The sequence below is a fragment of the Nicotiana sylvestris genome, chromosome 12, assembly GCF_000393655.2.
Source record: "Nicotiana sylvestris chromosome 12, ASM39365v2, whole genome shotgun sequence".
Classification (NCBI taxonomy): domain Eukaryota; kingdom Viridiplantae; phylum Streptophyta; class Magnoliopsida; order Solanales; family Solanaceae; genus Nicotiana; species Nicotiana sylvestris.
In genome coordinates, this window is record NC_091068.1 from 163,993,746 (window position 1) to 164,010,657 (window position 16,912).

Here is a 16,912-nt window from a genome sequence, read left to right on the forward strand (position 1 = left end):
TATGGATCATAAGAGCCTCCAGTACATCTTCAAGCAAAAGGAATTGAATCTTCATCAAAAGAGATGGTTGGAGCTACTTAAAGACTATGACATTGATATTTTATACCATCCGGGGAAGGCATACGTAGTAGCCGACACCCTCAGCCATAGGTCTATGGGTAGCCTATCGTATTTACGGCCAGAAAAAAGGGGAATAGCCCATGAGGTTCATCAGCTAGCTAGTCTTGGAGTTCGGTTACTGGACTCAGGTGACATTGGAATTACTCTTTAGGATATGCCAACATCCTCTTTAGTAACTAAAGTAAAGGAACGCTAGTACGAGGATCCTGTAATAGTTCATTATAGAGATACCACTCTTCAAAAGGAGAAGACACTGTTTGAAATTACCGAAGATGGGGTTCTCATATATCAAGGGTGATTATGTGTGCCTAATGTTGCAGCGCTGCATCGGCAGGTTATGGGAGAAACTGACTATTCCCATTATTCTATCCATCCAGGAGCGACAAAGATGTATCATGACATTAGGGAAATATATTGGTGGGATGGAATGCAAAAGGATATAGCAGAATTTGTTGCTCAGTGCCCTAACTTTCAGCAGGTTAAGAATGACCATCAAAAACCCGGTGGATTATTGTAGGTTATGGAGATTCCAACTTGGAAATGGAAATAATCAATATGGATTTCATCGTAGGCTTTCCTCGTACCCAGCATAAGTTTGATTCGATATGGGTGATTATTGATAGGCTCATAAAGTCAGCCTATTTTCTGCCCGTTAGAACTACATATTCCTCAGAAGATTATATGAGGCTTTATATCAAGGAGATAGTACGACTGCATGGTGTGCCTCTATCTATTATCTCGGATAGAGGAGCTCAATTTATAGCAAACTTTTGGAGGTCCTTCCAAAAGGGATTGGGGACTCAAGTAAGTCTTATTACAACATTTCATCCCCAGACAGACAGACATGCTGAGTATACTATTCAAACACTGGAAGATATGTTGCGAGCTTGTGTAATAGACTTCAAAGGTAGCTGGGATGATCATCTTCCGCTTATTGAATTCGCGTATAATAATAGTTACCATTGCAGCATTCAGATGGCTCCATATGAAGCTCTTTAAGAACGAAAGTGTAGGTCACCTATAGGGTGGTTCGACGTTGGAGAATCTGTATTACACAAGCCAGACCTGTTTCAGCAAGCCATAGAAAAAGTAAAGTTGATTCAGGATCGACTGTTGACAGCTCAGAATCGTCAAAAATCATATTCTGACGTGCAGTGATGAGATTTAGAGTTCAGGGTTGATGACTGGGTATTCTTAAAGGTGTTGCCTTTGAAGGATGTGATGAGGTTTGGCAAGAAAGGCAAACTTAGCCCACAGTTTATTGGGCCTTATATGATCATTCAAAGAGTGGGCTGAGTAGCTTATGATTTAGAATTGCCCTCGAAATTAGAGTTTGTCCATCCAGTTTTTCACGTATCTATGTTACGAAAGTGCATTGACGATCCAACCCGAGTGGCGCCCACCAATGATGTACAGATTATAGAAAACTTATCATATGAGGAAATTCCGATTGTAATTCTAGACCGACAAATCCGCAAGCTGCGGAATAAAGAGGTAGCCTCCATGAAAGTTCTTTGGAAAAACAACAATATGGATGAGATGACTTGGGAGGCCGAGGAAAACATGAAGTCTAGATATCCCTACTTATTTCCTCTTCCATAGAAGGGTCCGACTGAGACGTCATAATTATAAGGTACGTGTATAAGCTCTTGAGTTGATTATTGTCATTGGTTATGTGAGGCCATTGTCGTTATTAATAATTGTGATCCGGTGTGGCGTTAGATTTTTAAGCTTCTACGGAGAGAGTTGGTAGTAGTGTTGTTATAAAGGCAACCCTGCCAAAGTTATATAGATCATGGGGAGTTGAACATTCGAGGATGAATGTTTCTAAGGGGGGAAAGATGTTACATCTCACGTTTTCGTACGTAAAATTTCGTCTTCAACTTAACCGACGTAGACTCAGGGATGAGATCATCTTGACGTTAACATACTTACGCTATTTATAACAAGCGATGAATAAGTGTTATGAAGAATAAAGGGGTACACGAATTAACGAAAATGAGTTTCATAGGGAATGGCCAATTTGGGATAAAATACGGGTCGAGCAATAATATCAAATAATTATAAATTATTACCATGCTAGGTAGCATATGACCACGGTAGTGTAATATATAAAGTATATATGAAGTATTTTGAAAATAAATAGAATTTTAAGTAATTTGTGATAATTTTTAAATTATACCGGTAATAGATTAATTACTGGATAACGAAATATTACCCGATTAACTAATAAGTGGATAAATTAAAATCACCCCCAAGGAGTAGCATGGCAGCCATGCCACTTCCAAACAATGACTCTTAGTCATTTTTGGGTTTATGGGGCATAATGTCACATTTCACACTTTTTAAAAAAAATCTTCCATATACACTAAGACTAACACATTAGAATGGAATGAATTTAATTCTTACACAAAGACTCCCTTAAACCATAACCCAAACGTTAGCCATTACATCTTCAACCAAGATTTTTTTCCATAACTTTAGCAAGACTTGATTAACTTAAGTAAAATAGTCCTTTCTGATTCTTGGTAACATTTAAAAGACACTTTGTCTTTAAGAACAAAAAAACATTCAAGGACAGAATTGAAATCAAAATTTGTCCAAAATTTCAAGACCAAGCAAAGTTCGTCTAATTTTAAAGAAATCCAGTGTAAATTTCATAGAAGAGGACTTGTTCAAATAATTTCAGGAACAGGTATGTTAAGGCCCTCACTTATTTCTTTTGGCATGGTCCAAATTATACTGAAGAAATGAGCAAATGCACAATTTTCTATAAATTACTCTATTCATAGAAATAGTAGGGGTGTCTATATTCTTGATTCCCCATGAGAATTATTATTATCTTCTATTCATGGGTCTCAGAATAATATGTAGTTGGAAAAGTTTATCCGAAAGGAATATCGAGATTATTATGTATTTTTCATGCATTTCACTCATTTATACATATACATTGATCCATGACCAGATGGCGTTATATACATGTATATATGTAAATATATGTATATGGGATATGGGAAAAAGTTACGACGTTATATACGCACCACCACCTGGTCAGCTGACATATGATGATGATGTTGCCCACAGTGGCTAAAATATAATTCAAACGGCATTATATACGCATATATATATATATATATATATATATATATATGTATATGTATATGGGATATGGAAAGAGGTTATGGTGTTATATATGCACCACTACCTGATCAGCTGGTATATGTTGATGATGCTACCCACATTGGCCAAGACGATATGATGGGATGCCCTCAGTGGCTTGGTGATATTATGTACACACATACCTATGCATGGCATGCCATTTATACGCATGTGCATGATATTATAAACGTTTCAAAACTTATAGAGTTATTCAAGTTTAAAGTTATTTCTGTATTCCATGTTTCATCTTTGTCTTTTACGTACTTATTTTCATGCCTTACATACTCAGTACATTTTTCGTACTGATGCCCTATTTCACGGGACCTGCGTTTCATGCCCACAGGTGCAGGTAGGCAAGCTGACGGTCCCCCTTCTTAGGATTCTTGATCAGCGAGAGCTGGCGTGCTCCGCTTGATCTGGAGCTGCTTTTTGTTTTGGTACGATACGTTTATATGTATGTATATATGTATATAGGTATGACGTGGCTCACTCCCATCTTTGTACAGTTATGTTTCTATTAGAGGTATTTAGATAGTATGTCTAGTTGGGTTATATGTGGCCTTGTCGGCTTTCAAGTTTGGATGTATAATTTTCTATAGCTGCCTTGCCGGCTCGCCCACTGTATTCTGTCTGTATACGTACATATGCCTTGATGGCAGATTTCTTTCACGTATATATTTTCGTAATGCAGCAGATGTTATACAGGTTCAGATCTTAGACGCATGCTTAGGGGTGTTTGACAGATAGGACTCAGGCACCCGTCGCGGCCTATCGGTTTGGGTTGTGACAACTCCGACCTCCACCGCGGGCTGACTAAGCAGCTGGGTGGGCAGTTGGTGCTGTAATCATACCCTGAGGAGCTGGTGAAACACGTTGTGGCTGAGAAGTCTATGGAGGTGCACCCCTCCTAAGACTGGGGCAATCCCTCACCATATGGCTAGTTTCACCACACTCAAAACAAGCTCTGGGAGGACGTGACGGTTGTGACTGACTCGGGTTAGGTCTGCTGGACTGACCGCTGATAGCTCCCCGTGCAGCAGGCATACTAGATACTGGAGGTCCATAATAAGGCTCCTGAGGTCTAGGAGGAGCTGGAATACCACTGGCGGTTGGAAGAGCTAAATGAACGGGGCGACTCACATAACCCCTACCATGGCAAACTACAGCTAGGGCATGAGCACCAGAATAATGGCCCGACTCTCGAGACCTTTTGGCCTTTCTATCTCCTCCCTATCCCGAGCAAGTATGCCCTCTACACTCCTAGCATACTCACCACCTACCGATACTAGATATCTATCTTAAGATCATGGGCCATGCTAGTCCTGATGCTAGGAATGAGTTCTTCAATAAACCAGCGAACCCTCTCTCGAACTATAGAAACCAAGGTCGGTGCATGTCTAGCCAAGTCACTGAAATGGACTGTATACTCTAAAACAGTTATAGTACCCTAGCGCCACTGCTCAAACTCCGTACGCCATGCATCCCTGAGGCTCTGAGGGACATACTCTCTCAAAAACATGTCTGAGAACTGAGTCCATGTAAGGGAAGCTACCTCAGCCGGACTGTCCAACTCATAAGTACGACATTGATAGGCTGATTCTCAAAGCTTAAAGGCATGAAATAAACCTTACTCGACTCTGCTAGGCCCATAGTGTGGAGGATACAGTGGTACTCCTCCAGAAATCCCTGAGCATCATCTGTCGCTAGGCCACTGAATATAGGAGGGTCATACTTCTTATACCTTTCGAGCCTACGCTGCTCCTCCTCTGAAGTTGCCGCCCTACCCTCGGGTTGAACTGGGGCTACATGTGGTATAGGTATAACCTTTGGAATCTAATCAACCTGGACCCGCTGCTCTGGAGTGCGGCCGGTGGGAGTCTGTATTCCTCCCCTAGGCTGAGATATGGCTACAACAAAGGGAATCAACCCTGCCTAAGCTAGATTATTGTACATGCTCATGAACTGTGCGGGGGTCTACTGGAGAGCTGGAGTAGTATTAGTAGGTGTGTCAGGTGCCTGTACTCCGACTGGAGCTACCGTGGCTCCTCTGAAGCAGCTCGCACGGGTGCTCTAGCTGCACCATATGCACGTCCTCGGCCCCGGCCTCGAACGTCTCTATTAGGGGTGCGGGTGCCTGGTCATCTCTGGTAGCACATGTCCTCACCATCTGTGAGAGAATAGAAGACAGAAGTTTAAAATTTCGAAGTCAATAATCTCGCACAACAAGGAATCAAATGAATTGGAATTTTCCTAACAGTTCCATAGTGTCTCGAAGATAAGTACAGATGTGTCCGTACCGATCCATGAGACTCTAATAAACTGGCTTGTGACTCACGACTCCTATGAACCTAGATCTCTGATACCAACTTGTCACGACCCAATTTCTCCCTCTGTGAACTGTCGTGATGTGACCTAGCCTCTACAACTAGGTAAGCCTACATATTACGAAAATGAAACAAAAGAATGAACGTTAACTACAGACAGCAACAATTATCTAATAAGTAACTAAATGCCACTCGGCATATACAGTTATCACTTCAGAAATGTACCGAACAATACTAAAAACCCGGAAACTCGCAAGTCACAAGCTACTAAAAAGTTTTTAACTGTTCTATACATCATCTATATAGAAAGAAAGAGAAAAGAACATAGGGGGTAGAGGGGGACTCTGAGGATCTGCGGGCGCGAGCAAATGTACCTTGAAGTCTCCAACAAGTAGCAACGACTACAACCAGTGATGAGGCTGGTACGATGAACCTGGATCTGCACGCGAAAAACATGTGCAAGAAAGAGCATGAGTACAGCACAATGGTACCCACTAAGTGCCAAGCCTAACCTCGATCGAGTAGTGACGAGATCAGATCAGGGCCCTGCTAGTATAAATATAATAAAATATGATAGAATGAAATATTATAATAAAATAAATGCAAAAATCTAACAGAAATAGAATTCAATGAAAACCAACAGCTCAAAACACAGTAATTGCAACATAGGATCTCCTGGGATACCGTCCCGTAGTCCCAAACGTAAATGTGCATAGGGATATCCTAGAATATCGTAGTCCCAAAATAAATATGCGGTGCTGGGGGATCTGCCTGATAAGTTAGTATTTTACCAACTTATCATGTCTTTAAGCCTATATTTTTGCTATGTTTGAGTGATAAAATCATGTGTTTAATGTCATTTACTTATATTTTATAGGTTCTCTGTGATTTAGAAGTGATCATGAAGAAACGAAGTAAAAACAAGTCAAAAAGATGTTGAAAAGAAGAAAATATGGAAAATGGCCTCAGGTGTCGCAATTGCGACACATTTCTGGGAAATGCGAAGAAAGCAGACATGGAAATTGTGAGTTGTCCATCGCAATTGTGAAGTAAGACCAGTCAAGCTATGCTCGCAAATGCAAAGTCAAACCAGGCAGCCAACCTTTGCAAATGCGAAGTCTTGATCCCAAATGTGATGGTCAACAGTATAGTCTAAGTTCGCAATTGTGAACTTTTGTTCGCAAATATGAAAATTGTGCTTCAGTTCTGGGCAATTATGTCATTGCACATTTTTTGGCCCCGTACCCTTTAATACCCAAACCAACTCATTTGTAAAATATCTTTTGGCTTATTTTCAGTCTCAAACACTAGAGAGAACAAGTGTTGGGAGCTAGGGTTTGCACACACACTATGGTCTTGAAGATTTGAAGCTTTAGGTTGAGAATTTCTTACCCATTTATATTCATTTCTTCATTTCCTTGTTTTGTATTGAATATCTAAGTGTGTAGTATTTATTCCAACACTTGAATCTTGTTTATGGGAACATTCATGTTGTGCTTATGTATTGAATAATTTTTTTCTTTTATGAAGTGAGTTATTGTTTCTTTAGTCATTCTTGTTCTTTAATGTTCCCAAAGGGATTAGATAAACCTAGGACTTTCCCATTAACTCTAAATTAATTTTGGGAAAGATTATTTGGAGTTAGAAAAGATTAATTAACAAGAACTTGAGGTTTTAACCCTCATTTTATAGATTCTACCTAGGGATAGATTGAACTAATTGTAGCCATAATCGGGTGTGCTTAATCTCTTAATTATTTTAGGGATAATTCAATTAGGAAGTCTTATTAGTCTTTGGAAGAAGCTAATATAGAATTATTACCCGTGAGTAATTAACACAAACTCGCTCATATTTGTAAAATCATGAAATACATTGGATCGTTACTTGAGTGTAATTCCTGATGCATCCATACTTGTAGCCATTTATCATTTTACTTGCTTTCTAGGTTAGTTTAAATTTTCATATTTAGATATAAATAATTTCAAAAACCAATTCTAAGTGTTTGTCATTGAGTAACAAGTGATAATTCTCTTACATTCCTAATCGCCTACATATTGTTCTCTATGGGATTCAACCCCGACTCATAGTTGGTTAAATTATATTGTATGTGACCATGTCCATTTACTTTTTAGTAGTGGATTTGGACTTCATCTAAATTGGCATCATTGCCGGGGACAAATTCTTTGCAATTGCGAAGCCAACAGAGAACGCAATTTCGGACAATTTATCGCAAATGCGAAGGGGGTAGGAAATTGAGAAGATCACAATTGTGATGAAATCTTCGCAATTGCGAAGGAGGCTAGAGTTGAGAGTTTCCGCAATTGCGACCATATCTGAATCATTTTTCAATGTTTTTCATAGCCATACCATGTTTTCACTCTAATCATTTGTTTGCAGGTACCGTAAGCTTAAAATGAGCTCTAACTCTGTCAAATCCCCGATTGAAAACCCTTTGGAAGAGGAGGAGAATTATGACCAACACCGGTTCTTGTCATTGGAATGCCAGAAATGGTATTATGCTGAGCTGATTTCAAAGACATTGCTACTGGAAAGGGGTATAGTGCTGGATAATGTCTCGGAACATCTTCCCGAGTTCCATCAAAGGCTTGTAGACATGGGATGGAACTGTTTTGCCCTTCAACCTTGCAGAGCCAATGAGCAATGGTTGAGGGAGTTTTATGACAATCTCTCAGCTATCAGGTTAAGGAAGCCAAAGATGAGAATTCGCGGCAAAATGGTGCATTTCGGAGCTGAAGCTATGAACCAAGTTTACCATCTGCATGACCATGACATGACCCCATTCCATGCAAAAGATTATGCCTTAGGCGAGTGGTTGGTCTGAAAATTGTTCCGGGGTATAAATTTTCCATGGGCAGCTGAGAAGACAGGGATCACATCCAAAGAATTCACCGTCGAAGCAAAAATATGGCTGGCCATCATATGCAATTGCATCTCCCCTGCAGGGAATGTATGGAATCTACCAGTGGCAAGAGCTCAAATGATAGCCTCTATTCTTGATGGTATTCAGATCAATGTTGGTGAAATCTTCATAGGTGAACTGCAGGAATATCTGGCTCTTGGGGGTCAATCATTGATGTTCCCATCTCTCATAACTGAATTATGCAAACTTGTTGGAGTTGAGGAGGCTCCTGAAGACAAATGGATTGATCTGGAAAAGCCTATTCAACCATTGAAGAAATTAGGAGAGGGTTGTGCCGTGAAGATCAAAAAGAGAAAGTTGGGATTGTCTTCTCAAACTAATCAGGGTAGCCAGCCATCATCTTCTGCAATAGGACCATTTGTTGCGCTTACTAAGGGAATGCGGCTAATTCACGACCTAGTAGCTGGGCTTCCACAGGGACTTGGGGAAACATTTGACGGACCCGCTGCATACATTTCAAAGAAAGAGTTTCAAAAGTATCTTGATGATCAGAAGAAGCAGGGGGGTCACCTTAAGGCACTAGAGAAGGCAGATACTGATCTGGCCAAGGCGCATGGTAAGTTGAGCAGTTCTCATGACAATCTGGCAAAAGCACACACCAAGATGAAGAAAAGGGAGAAGAAAAGAGAAAAATCCTTTACCTGCATGTGGAACGGTGTGAAGGGGCTATGGAAAGTCCTAAAGCCTCAAGACCCAATACCATCGAGCGAGCCGGAAAATGATGATGATGCTCTAGTTGATTGGTTTGAGGAAGAAGGAGAGGAGGATGCCTCTGAGTCAGACAGCTGATATACTCAAATTACACTTTAATTAAATAATGTAAGGCGGTCGGTGTCAAATATAATAACCCAACAAGGTTAGGGTCGAATCCCACAGGGAATAGGCGTGAAAAGGTTACTCGAGTAGTGTGTTACTTGACTTAAGTGGCAATTCTATTCGGTTAATTGTAACAAGAGTATGATATAATTGTGATTTGAAGAAATAACTAATTATAACATTGAGAATGTAAATAAGTCGATTAAGGAAACCAAGGTTTTGTCCCCTTCAATGGAATGTAATGCTATTAGTATTAATATGATATATTTTTAATGGAAGGTTCTTTATATATGCAAATGATTTCTAAATGACTACCCAATATTTTCAAATAGTTGGGTAGTATTTCCTCTTTATGATTTTTTCAAATATAAAAGAGTTGCAATTAAGAACAATCAATATATGCCAAATAAAACCCACTTATTCCTAAGCGATTCTATTAAATAAAGTTTAAAGCCTTGAGTCTTTGATATTTACTTCTACCAAATTCTAACTCACTTTTCCAAGTAAGAAAGAATTTAATGGCACTTGTTAATGTTTACAACCACCAACAATAAATGAAGAATGAGAAATAAATATATATCAACCAACCATTATACATATATTCAATGTTAAACACCCATTAACATAACACTCATTTAAGGTCCACAACCTTAGTATTTAAAGTTAGCTACACATGCTAAAATACAAGAAGATGATAATATTTAATGCCATAAAGCTTACAAAGTACAAGATTCTTCCTTCAAAAGCTTCCAAAAGAGAGGAATATTAAATACTTGGAATGTTGCTCAAAAACAAGACAAGATGACCCTACAAAACTCCAATAAATCTATTTATAGTGGGTCAAAACTCGGGACCAAAATCGGACAAAAATACCCATCCCGGTCAATTATGCGACCGCATATCTCTCGCATAACAGACATGCGGTCCGCATTCTCGTCATGGACATCGCATCTTCAAACCCTAGTTTCCAGGCCTTCATTGTATTCAAGTTCCGCGGTCCGCATTGTAGATATGAGATCGGATTTCTCATCACATTTTCCACCTTCAACAGCTTTCACAACAAGTTTGCGGTCCATTATGCGGCCCGCAAACCTGTTTTGCGATACCATACTGGACTGCATTTCTTACACTGGACTTTGGCGAACAAACTATTGGGGTTTGTAATTCCTTTGAGCATTATGTGGTCCGCAATTCAGATTTGCGGTCCGCATTTCCACATCCGCGATTGCATTTTGCTCTTTTCTTTTCCTTTTGTGGTTTTTTGATTTCATTTCCATGCTCTTAGGTCCTTAAACCTCATGCACTGCAAAAACACTAAAATTACATAAGTATAGAAGATAATTACATTTAAAACAAGCTAAAATCTAAGCAATTTGTATTAAATGTGCCGAAATTCTTCGGTATATCAACAGCGAGGAGAGCATCCGATGCAGTATTCAAGGAGAACTTTCCACCATTTTACTATATTATGTTTAATTGCATTCTGAATGTCGTTAGCGCGTACGCGCCGTAAGCGGGCTTGGGCGAGGAGGTTAAGAGGCGCTTCTGGGAGGGGTTTGATGAGGTGGTGCGGGGTATTCCATCAACAGAGAAGTTATTTATAGGAGGGGATTTCAATGGTCATATTGGGTTGTCGGCTGGGGGCTATGGTGACGTGCATGGTGGGTTCGGCTTGGGGGATAGGAACGTAGGAGGTGCTACTCTATTGGATTTCACTAGGGCTTTTGAGTTGGTGATTGCGAACTCTAGTTTCCCGAAGAGGGAGGAGCATTTGGTTACCTTCCGGAGTATGGGGGCTAAGACCCAGATTGATTATATCCTCCTCAGGAGGTGTGATAGGGGGTATGCGAGGATTGTAAGGTGATCCCGAGTGAGACCCTCGCGACTCAACATAGGCTCCTGGTGATGGATGTTGGTATCATAATAAAGAAGAAGAAGAGGTTTGTACGGGGTCAACCGAGGATCAGGTGGGGTTCTTTGGATAAGTATAATGCGCATGAGTTGGAGGGGAGGCTGTTGGTTTTGGGTGCCTGGAAGAGTAGTAGGGATGCTAGTGCTATGTGGACGGCGACAACGAACTGTATTAAGGAGGCGGCAAGAGAGGTGTTAGGGGTATCGAAGGGCTACTATGGCAGGCACAGAGGCGACTGGTGGTGGAATAGTGTGGTCCAAGGTAAAGTGGAAGCAAAGAAATAGGTGTACCTTGTGTTAGTAGAGAGTACCGATGAGGAGCAGAGGAGAACAAACAGAGTGAGGTACAAGGAAGCCAGGAAAGAAGCAAAATTAGCGGTCACAGATGCTAAGACTGTTGCGTTTGATCGTTTGTATGAGGAACTAGGGGGCAAAGGTAGGGACAAGAAGGTATTTCGGATGGTTAAAGCGAGAGAGAGAATGGCTCGTGACCTGGATCAAGTGAGGTGCATCAAAGACGAGGAAGACAGTGTATTGACGGAAGACTCCCAGATTAAGCATAGATGGCAGACGTACTTTCATGAACTTCTGAATGAAGAGGGGAGCAGTAGCATCGTGATAGGGGAGTTGGGACACTCCGAGAGTCGTCGCGACTTTGGGTACTATAGGCGTATCAAGGTTGAGGAGGTAGTGAAAGCTGTAGGTAAGATGAGTCGGGGCAAAGCGACAGGACCAGACGAGATTCCAGTAAAATTTTGGAGGTACGTGGGTAGAGCGGGCTTATAATGGCTGACTGGGTTGTTTAATGTTATTTTTAAGACGAAGAGGATGCCAGATGAGTGGAGGTGTAGTTTGTTGATTCCACTATTTAAGAACAAAAGCGATATCCAGAATTGTAACAATTATAGGGGCATCAAGTTGTTAAGCCATACCATGAAAGTTTGGGAGAGGGTGGTGGAAAGGAGGGTGAGGAGGGCGGTATCTATTTCTGAAAATCAGTTCGGATTCATGCCGGGATGTTCTACTACGGAAGTTATCCACCTGATAAGGAGGTTGGTGGAAAAATACAGGGAAAGAAAGAGGGATTTGCACATGGTGTTTATTGACCTAGAAAAGGCGTATGACAGGGTCCCTAGGGACGTTCTTTGGCGGTGCCTGGAAGTGAAAGGGGTGCCGGTAGCATACATTGAATCAATAAAGGATATGTATGATGGAGCTAGGACTTAGGTCAGGACTGCGGGAGGTGACACCAAGCATTTTCCGGTGATTATGGGGTTACACCAAGGATCTGCGCTTAGCCCTTTCTTATTTGCTCTGACGATGGATGCCTTGACACGCCATATTCAAGTGGAGGTGCCATGGTGTATATTGTTCGCTGATGATATAGTTTTGATCGATGAGTCGCGTAGCGGTGTTAATGAGAGATTGGAGGTGTGGAGGCAGGCTCTGGAGTCCAAAGGTTTCAAGTTGAGTAGGACCAAGACAGAATATCTGGAGTGTAAGTTCAGTGGTGTGTTGGGGGAAGCGGACGGGGTGGTGAGGCTCGACTCACAAGTCATCCCCAAGAGAGAAAGTTTCAAGTACCTAGGGTCTATTATCCAGGGTGATGGGGAGATCGACGGGGATGTCACGCACCGCATTGGGGTGGGGTGGATGAAATGGCAGTTAGCATCTGAAGTCCTGTGTGACAAGAGGGTACCATTGAAACTCAAAGGTAAGTTCTACAGAGCGGTGGTTAGGCCGGCTATGTTATATGGGGCTGAGTGTTGGCCAGTTAAGAATTCACATATCTAGAAGATGAATGTAGCTCAGATGAGGATGTTGAGATGGATGTGCGGGCATACTAAACTGGATAAGATAAGGAATGAAGTTATTAGGGAGAAGGTGGGCGTTGCTCCTGTGGACGACAAGATGCGGGAAGTGATGCTTAGGTGGTTTGGACACGTGCGGAGGAGAACCATAGGTTCCCCGGTTAGGAGGTGTGAGCAGTTGGCTTTGGCAGGTACGAGAAGAGGTAGAGGGCGTCCTAAGAAAAATTGGGAAGAGGTAATCAGGCAAGACATGACACGACTCGAGATTTCCGAGGACATGTCTCTTGATAGGAAAGCGTGGAGGTCGAGGATTAGGGTTGTAGGCTAGGGGTAGTTCATAGTTTTCCCTCTTTGTACAAGGTAATCTGATAGAGTTATGCCTAGGTCTGCTAGCGGTATATGTTATGTTCACACTATTTTGTTATTTTGCATATGATTTTATTATTGCACTCCCTTTCACCTATTTGGTCTATTTTAAGATATTATTATCACTTCTCTTGCTTTTATGTTGTTACCTATCCCTCCTTTCGTGTCTTTTTGAAATTAATATATCTCCTGTTGAGCCGAGGGTCTCCCGGAAACAGACTCTCTACCCTTCCGGGGTAGGGGTAAGGTCTGCGTACATCCTACCCTCCCCAGACCCCACTAGTGGGATTTTACTGGGTATGTTGTTGTTGTTGTTGTTGTATGTTTAATTGCATTGGAGACATTGCAACATCTTTAGTTTGGGGTGTCTTCTTGTGTAATTGTTGATCTTGTATAATTGTGGATAACTGTGGATATGGTAGATTGGTACTTTATTTGTTTTCATGTGTTGTTATTGTGTTTTCATGTGATGTGTTATATTAGTATGTTTACTAACTTCTTAATTTTATTATTTTAATAGTATGTTTTATTTTAGTGGCGATATCCTTGGTTTTCTTTATACCGTGGTTCTTTTTCCAAGGATGCCAATTTTTTTCTTGAACCGGGTAATTGTTAGTAAATGTTTGTCGACTTTTCCCGATGATGGATAGCTAGGTGACCTTCTTACGGGAATTAGTCTTGTAGTTTAGATATAATTTTTGTTAATTTAGGAAGAATAAGTGGTTTGAGTTGGGGTTTGTGCCCATTGGCCAAGTTGTGGCTTGCTTGGTACCAATATGATTTAAACCTCAGCATATGAATTTTTGATATTTGAAAAAGAAAGATAATTGAGGTAAAGATCATTGTCATGACTTTTAGACTCAATTTTTGGCTCTTTGATTCACCATATAGCTTCTTATGCTATATGTAACCTCTTTGAGTCATTGGTTTCAATTGGATTTTGGATTTGTATTCCACTTGAGTGTTCATGTTCCATGTGTGGTAAGATTTATTGTGAGTTCTTTTGCATTATTTGTAGTCTAGAACATGCCCGGAATGTGATTCAAGGTGAAATGATAGACTAACTTGATTTGAAAAATGATATTAGGCCTTCCTTGGACCGCTATTGTGCCTTAAATTTCCTACCCTTGAATATTTTCCCTAGTAAACCCATTTTGATCCTTTAAACTTGTTCTTTGGCAACCATGTTATAAGCTTTAATACTTTGTTATTTATTAATCTATCTTTTGGCACCCAACCTCCCTAAGTAATCTGAAAGTGTAAACATAGGCTAAAAGCCTAAGTTTGGGGGTGAAGGTTGGAAAAGTTGTTATGTGGAAGTTGCTTAAAAGGTGAAAGGTAATTAAAAAAAAAGTGGAACCTTCCTTGATGTTAAAAAAGTCAAAATAAAAAAAATAGAAGAGGAAGAAAGAAAAAAAATAAGAAGTTGTGAATAAAGGGAAGATTAGGTGTGGAATAAAAAATGAAGAAAGGATGGAAAATATTTTTGAAGGAAGTGTTCTTTAATTGTTGCAAAGTGTAGTGCTTAAGGAGGTTTTGAGTCACTCTTATCCAAATTGTGCCCTACCTTAACCAAAAGCCTACATTACAATCCTTTCGGTCCTACTTGATTTTGAACCAAGTGTATCTACATTAGTGGAGAAATACATAAAGGGCAAGCCTATGACACTACCTTTGTGCATTTGAATATCTTTGAGAGAGTGAGAGTTAATTCTTTCCATTTGATATCCCATGTGTGTTTAAATTGCAATTTATAAGTTGGGATTCTCTCTTAAATGTGAGGGCACGAGAGATTTGAGTTGTGAATTTAATCCCATTTTCAATTGGAAGGAATGACCAAAGAAAGTTAATTGTGATAAAGAGGCAAATTGTGAAGCTTTAGTGTCATGACTTGATTGCTATTTGATTTGCATAGTGTTTGATCACTTGAAATGTAATGAAGTTCATGACAAGTGTTTGGTAATTCATAAGCTTTGGATTAATTGTTGGTACCAATCGAAATTATGTGTTTGTGCTTATAGTAGACCTTTTTGGCTTGGCATAATATGGATGCACTATTGAGATAAATACTTGGGAGGAGATTTTGTCGCTTTCATTGCTCGAGGACAAGTAATAGTTTAAGTTTGGGGGTTTGATAAGTTGGTATTTTACCAACTTATCTTGTCTTTAAGCCTATATTTTTTCTATGTTTGAGTGATAAAATCATGTGTTTAATGTCATTTACTTCTATTTTATAGGTTCTCTATGATTTAGAAGTGATCATGAAGAAACCAAGTGAAAACAAGTCAAAAAGTCGTTGAAAAGAAGAAAATCTGGAAAATGGCCTCAGGTTTCGCAATTGCGACATATTTCTGGGAAATGCAAAGAAAGCAGACATGGGAATTGCGAGTAGTCCATCGCAATTGCGAAGTAAGACCAGTCAAGCTGTGCTAGCAAATGCAAAGTCAAACCAGGCAGTCAACCTTCGCAAATGTGAAGTCTTGATCGCAAATGAGAAGGTCAACAGTATATTCTAAGTTCGCAAATGCGAAAATCGTGCTTCAGTTCTGGGCAATTATGTCATTGCACATATTTTTGGCCCCAAACACTTTAATACCCAAACCAGCTCATTTGTAAATTATTTTTTGGCTTATTTTCAGTTTAAACACTAGAGAGAACAAGTTTTGGGAGCTAGGGTTTGCACAAACACTTTGGTCTTGAAGATTTGAAGCTTTTGGTTGAGAATATCTTACCCATTTATGTTTGTTTCTTAATTTCTTTGTTTTGTATTGAATATCTAAGTGTGTAGTATTTAATCCAACACTTGAATCTTGTTTATGGGAACATTCATTATTAAAGTGTGGATTAAATATCTTGTTGTACTTATGTATTGAATGATTTTTTATCTTTTACGAAGTAAGTTATTGATTCTTTAATTATTATTGTTCTTTAATATTCCCTAAGGGATTAGCTAACCCTAGGATTCGCCCATTAACTCCGAATTAATTTTGGGAAAAATTATTTGGGGTTGGGAAAGATTAATTAACAAGAACTTGAGGTTTTAACCATTATTTTATAGATTCTACCTAGGGATAAGATTGAACTACTTGTAGCCATAATCGGGTGTGCTTAATCTCTTAACTGTTTTATGGATAATTCAATTAGGAAGTCTTATTAGTCTTTGGAAGAAGCTAATATAGAATTATTACTCGTGGCTAATTAACATAAACTCGCTCATATTTGTAAAATCATGAAATACATTGGATTGTTACTTGAGTGTAATTCTCGATGCATCCAATACTTGTAGCCATTGATCACTTAACTTGCATTCTAGGTTAGTTTACATTTTCGTATTTAGATATAAATATTTTCAAAAACCAATTCTATGTGTTTGGCATTGCATAACAAGTGATAATTCTCTTACATTTCTAATCGCCTACATATTATTCTCTGTGGGATTCGACCCCGACTCATAGTTGGGTAAA

General features: G+C 39.8%; 1 protein-coding gene across 1 annotated transcript; it reads left to right on the forward strand.

The window, feature by feature from the left end:
• The first annotated feature begins 12,591 nt into the window (after positions 1 to 12,591).
• On the forward strand, positions 12,592 to 15,748 carry LOC138884047 (uncharacterized). Its single transcript, XM_070164787.1, has 3 exons — positions 12,592 to 12,985; positions 13,079 to 13,317; positions 15,686 to 15,748. The coding sequence occupies exons 1-3, from the start codon at positions 12,592 to 12,594 to the stop codon at positions 15,746 to 15,748; spliced, it is 696 nt and encodes a 231-aa protein (XP_070020888.1).
• Positions 15,749 to 16,912: the final 1,164 nt, after the last annotated feature.

What these genes read in the sequence shown, in the direction of transcription:
- LOC138884047 (XM_070164787.1), top strand. Translation starts at nt 12,592, where the DNA reads ATGGATGCCTTGACACGCCATATTCAAGTGGAGGTGCCATGGTGTATA. An exon ending in GGTACCATTGAAACTCAAAG is followed by an intron (nt 12,986 to 13,078) that starts GTAAGTTCTACA and finishes AGATGAATGTAG; the next exon opens with CTCAGATGAGGATGTTGAGA. An exon ending in CTAAGAAAAATTGGGAAGAG is followed by an intron (nt 13,318 to 15,685) that starts GTAATCAGGCAA and finishes TCTATTTTATAG; the next exon opens with GTTCTCTATGATTTAGAAGT.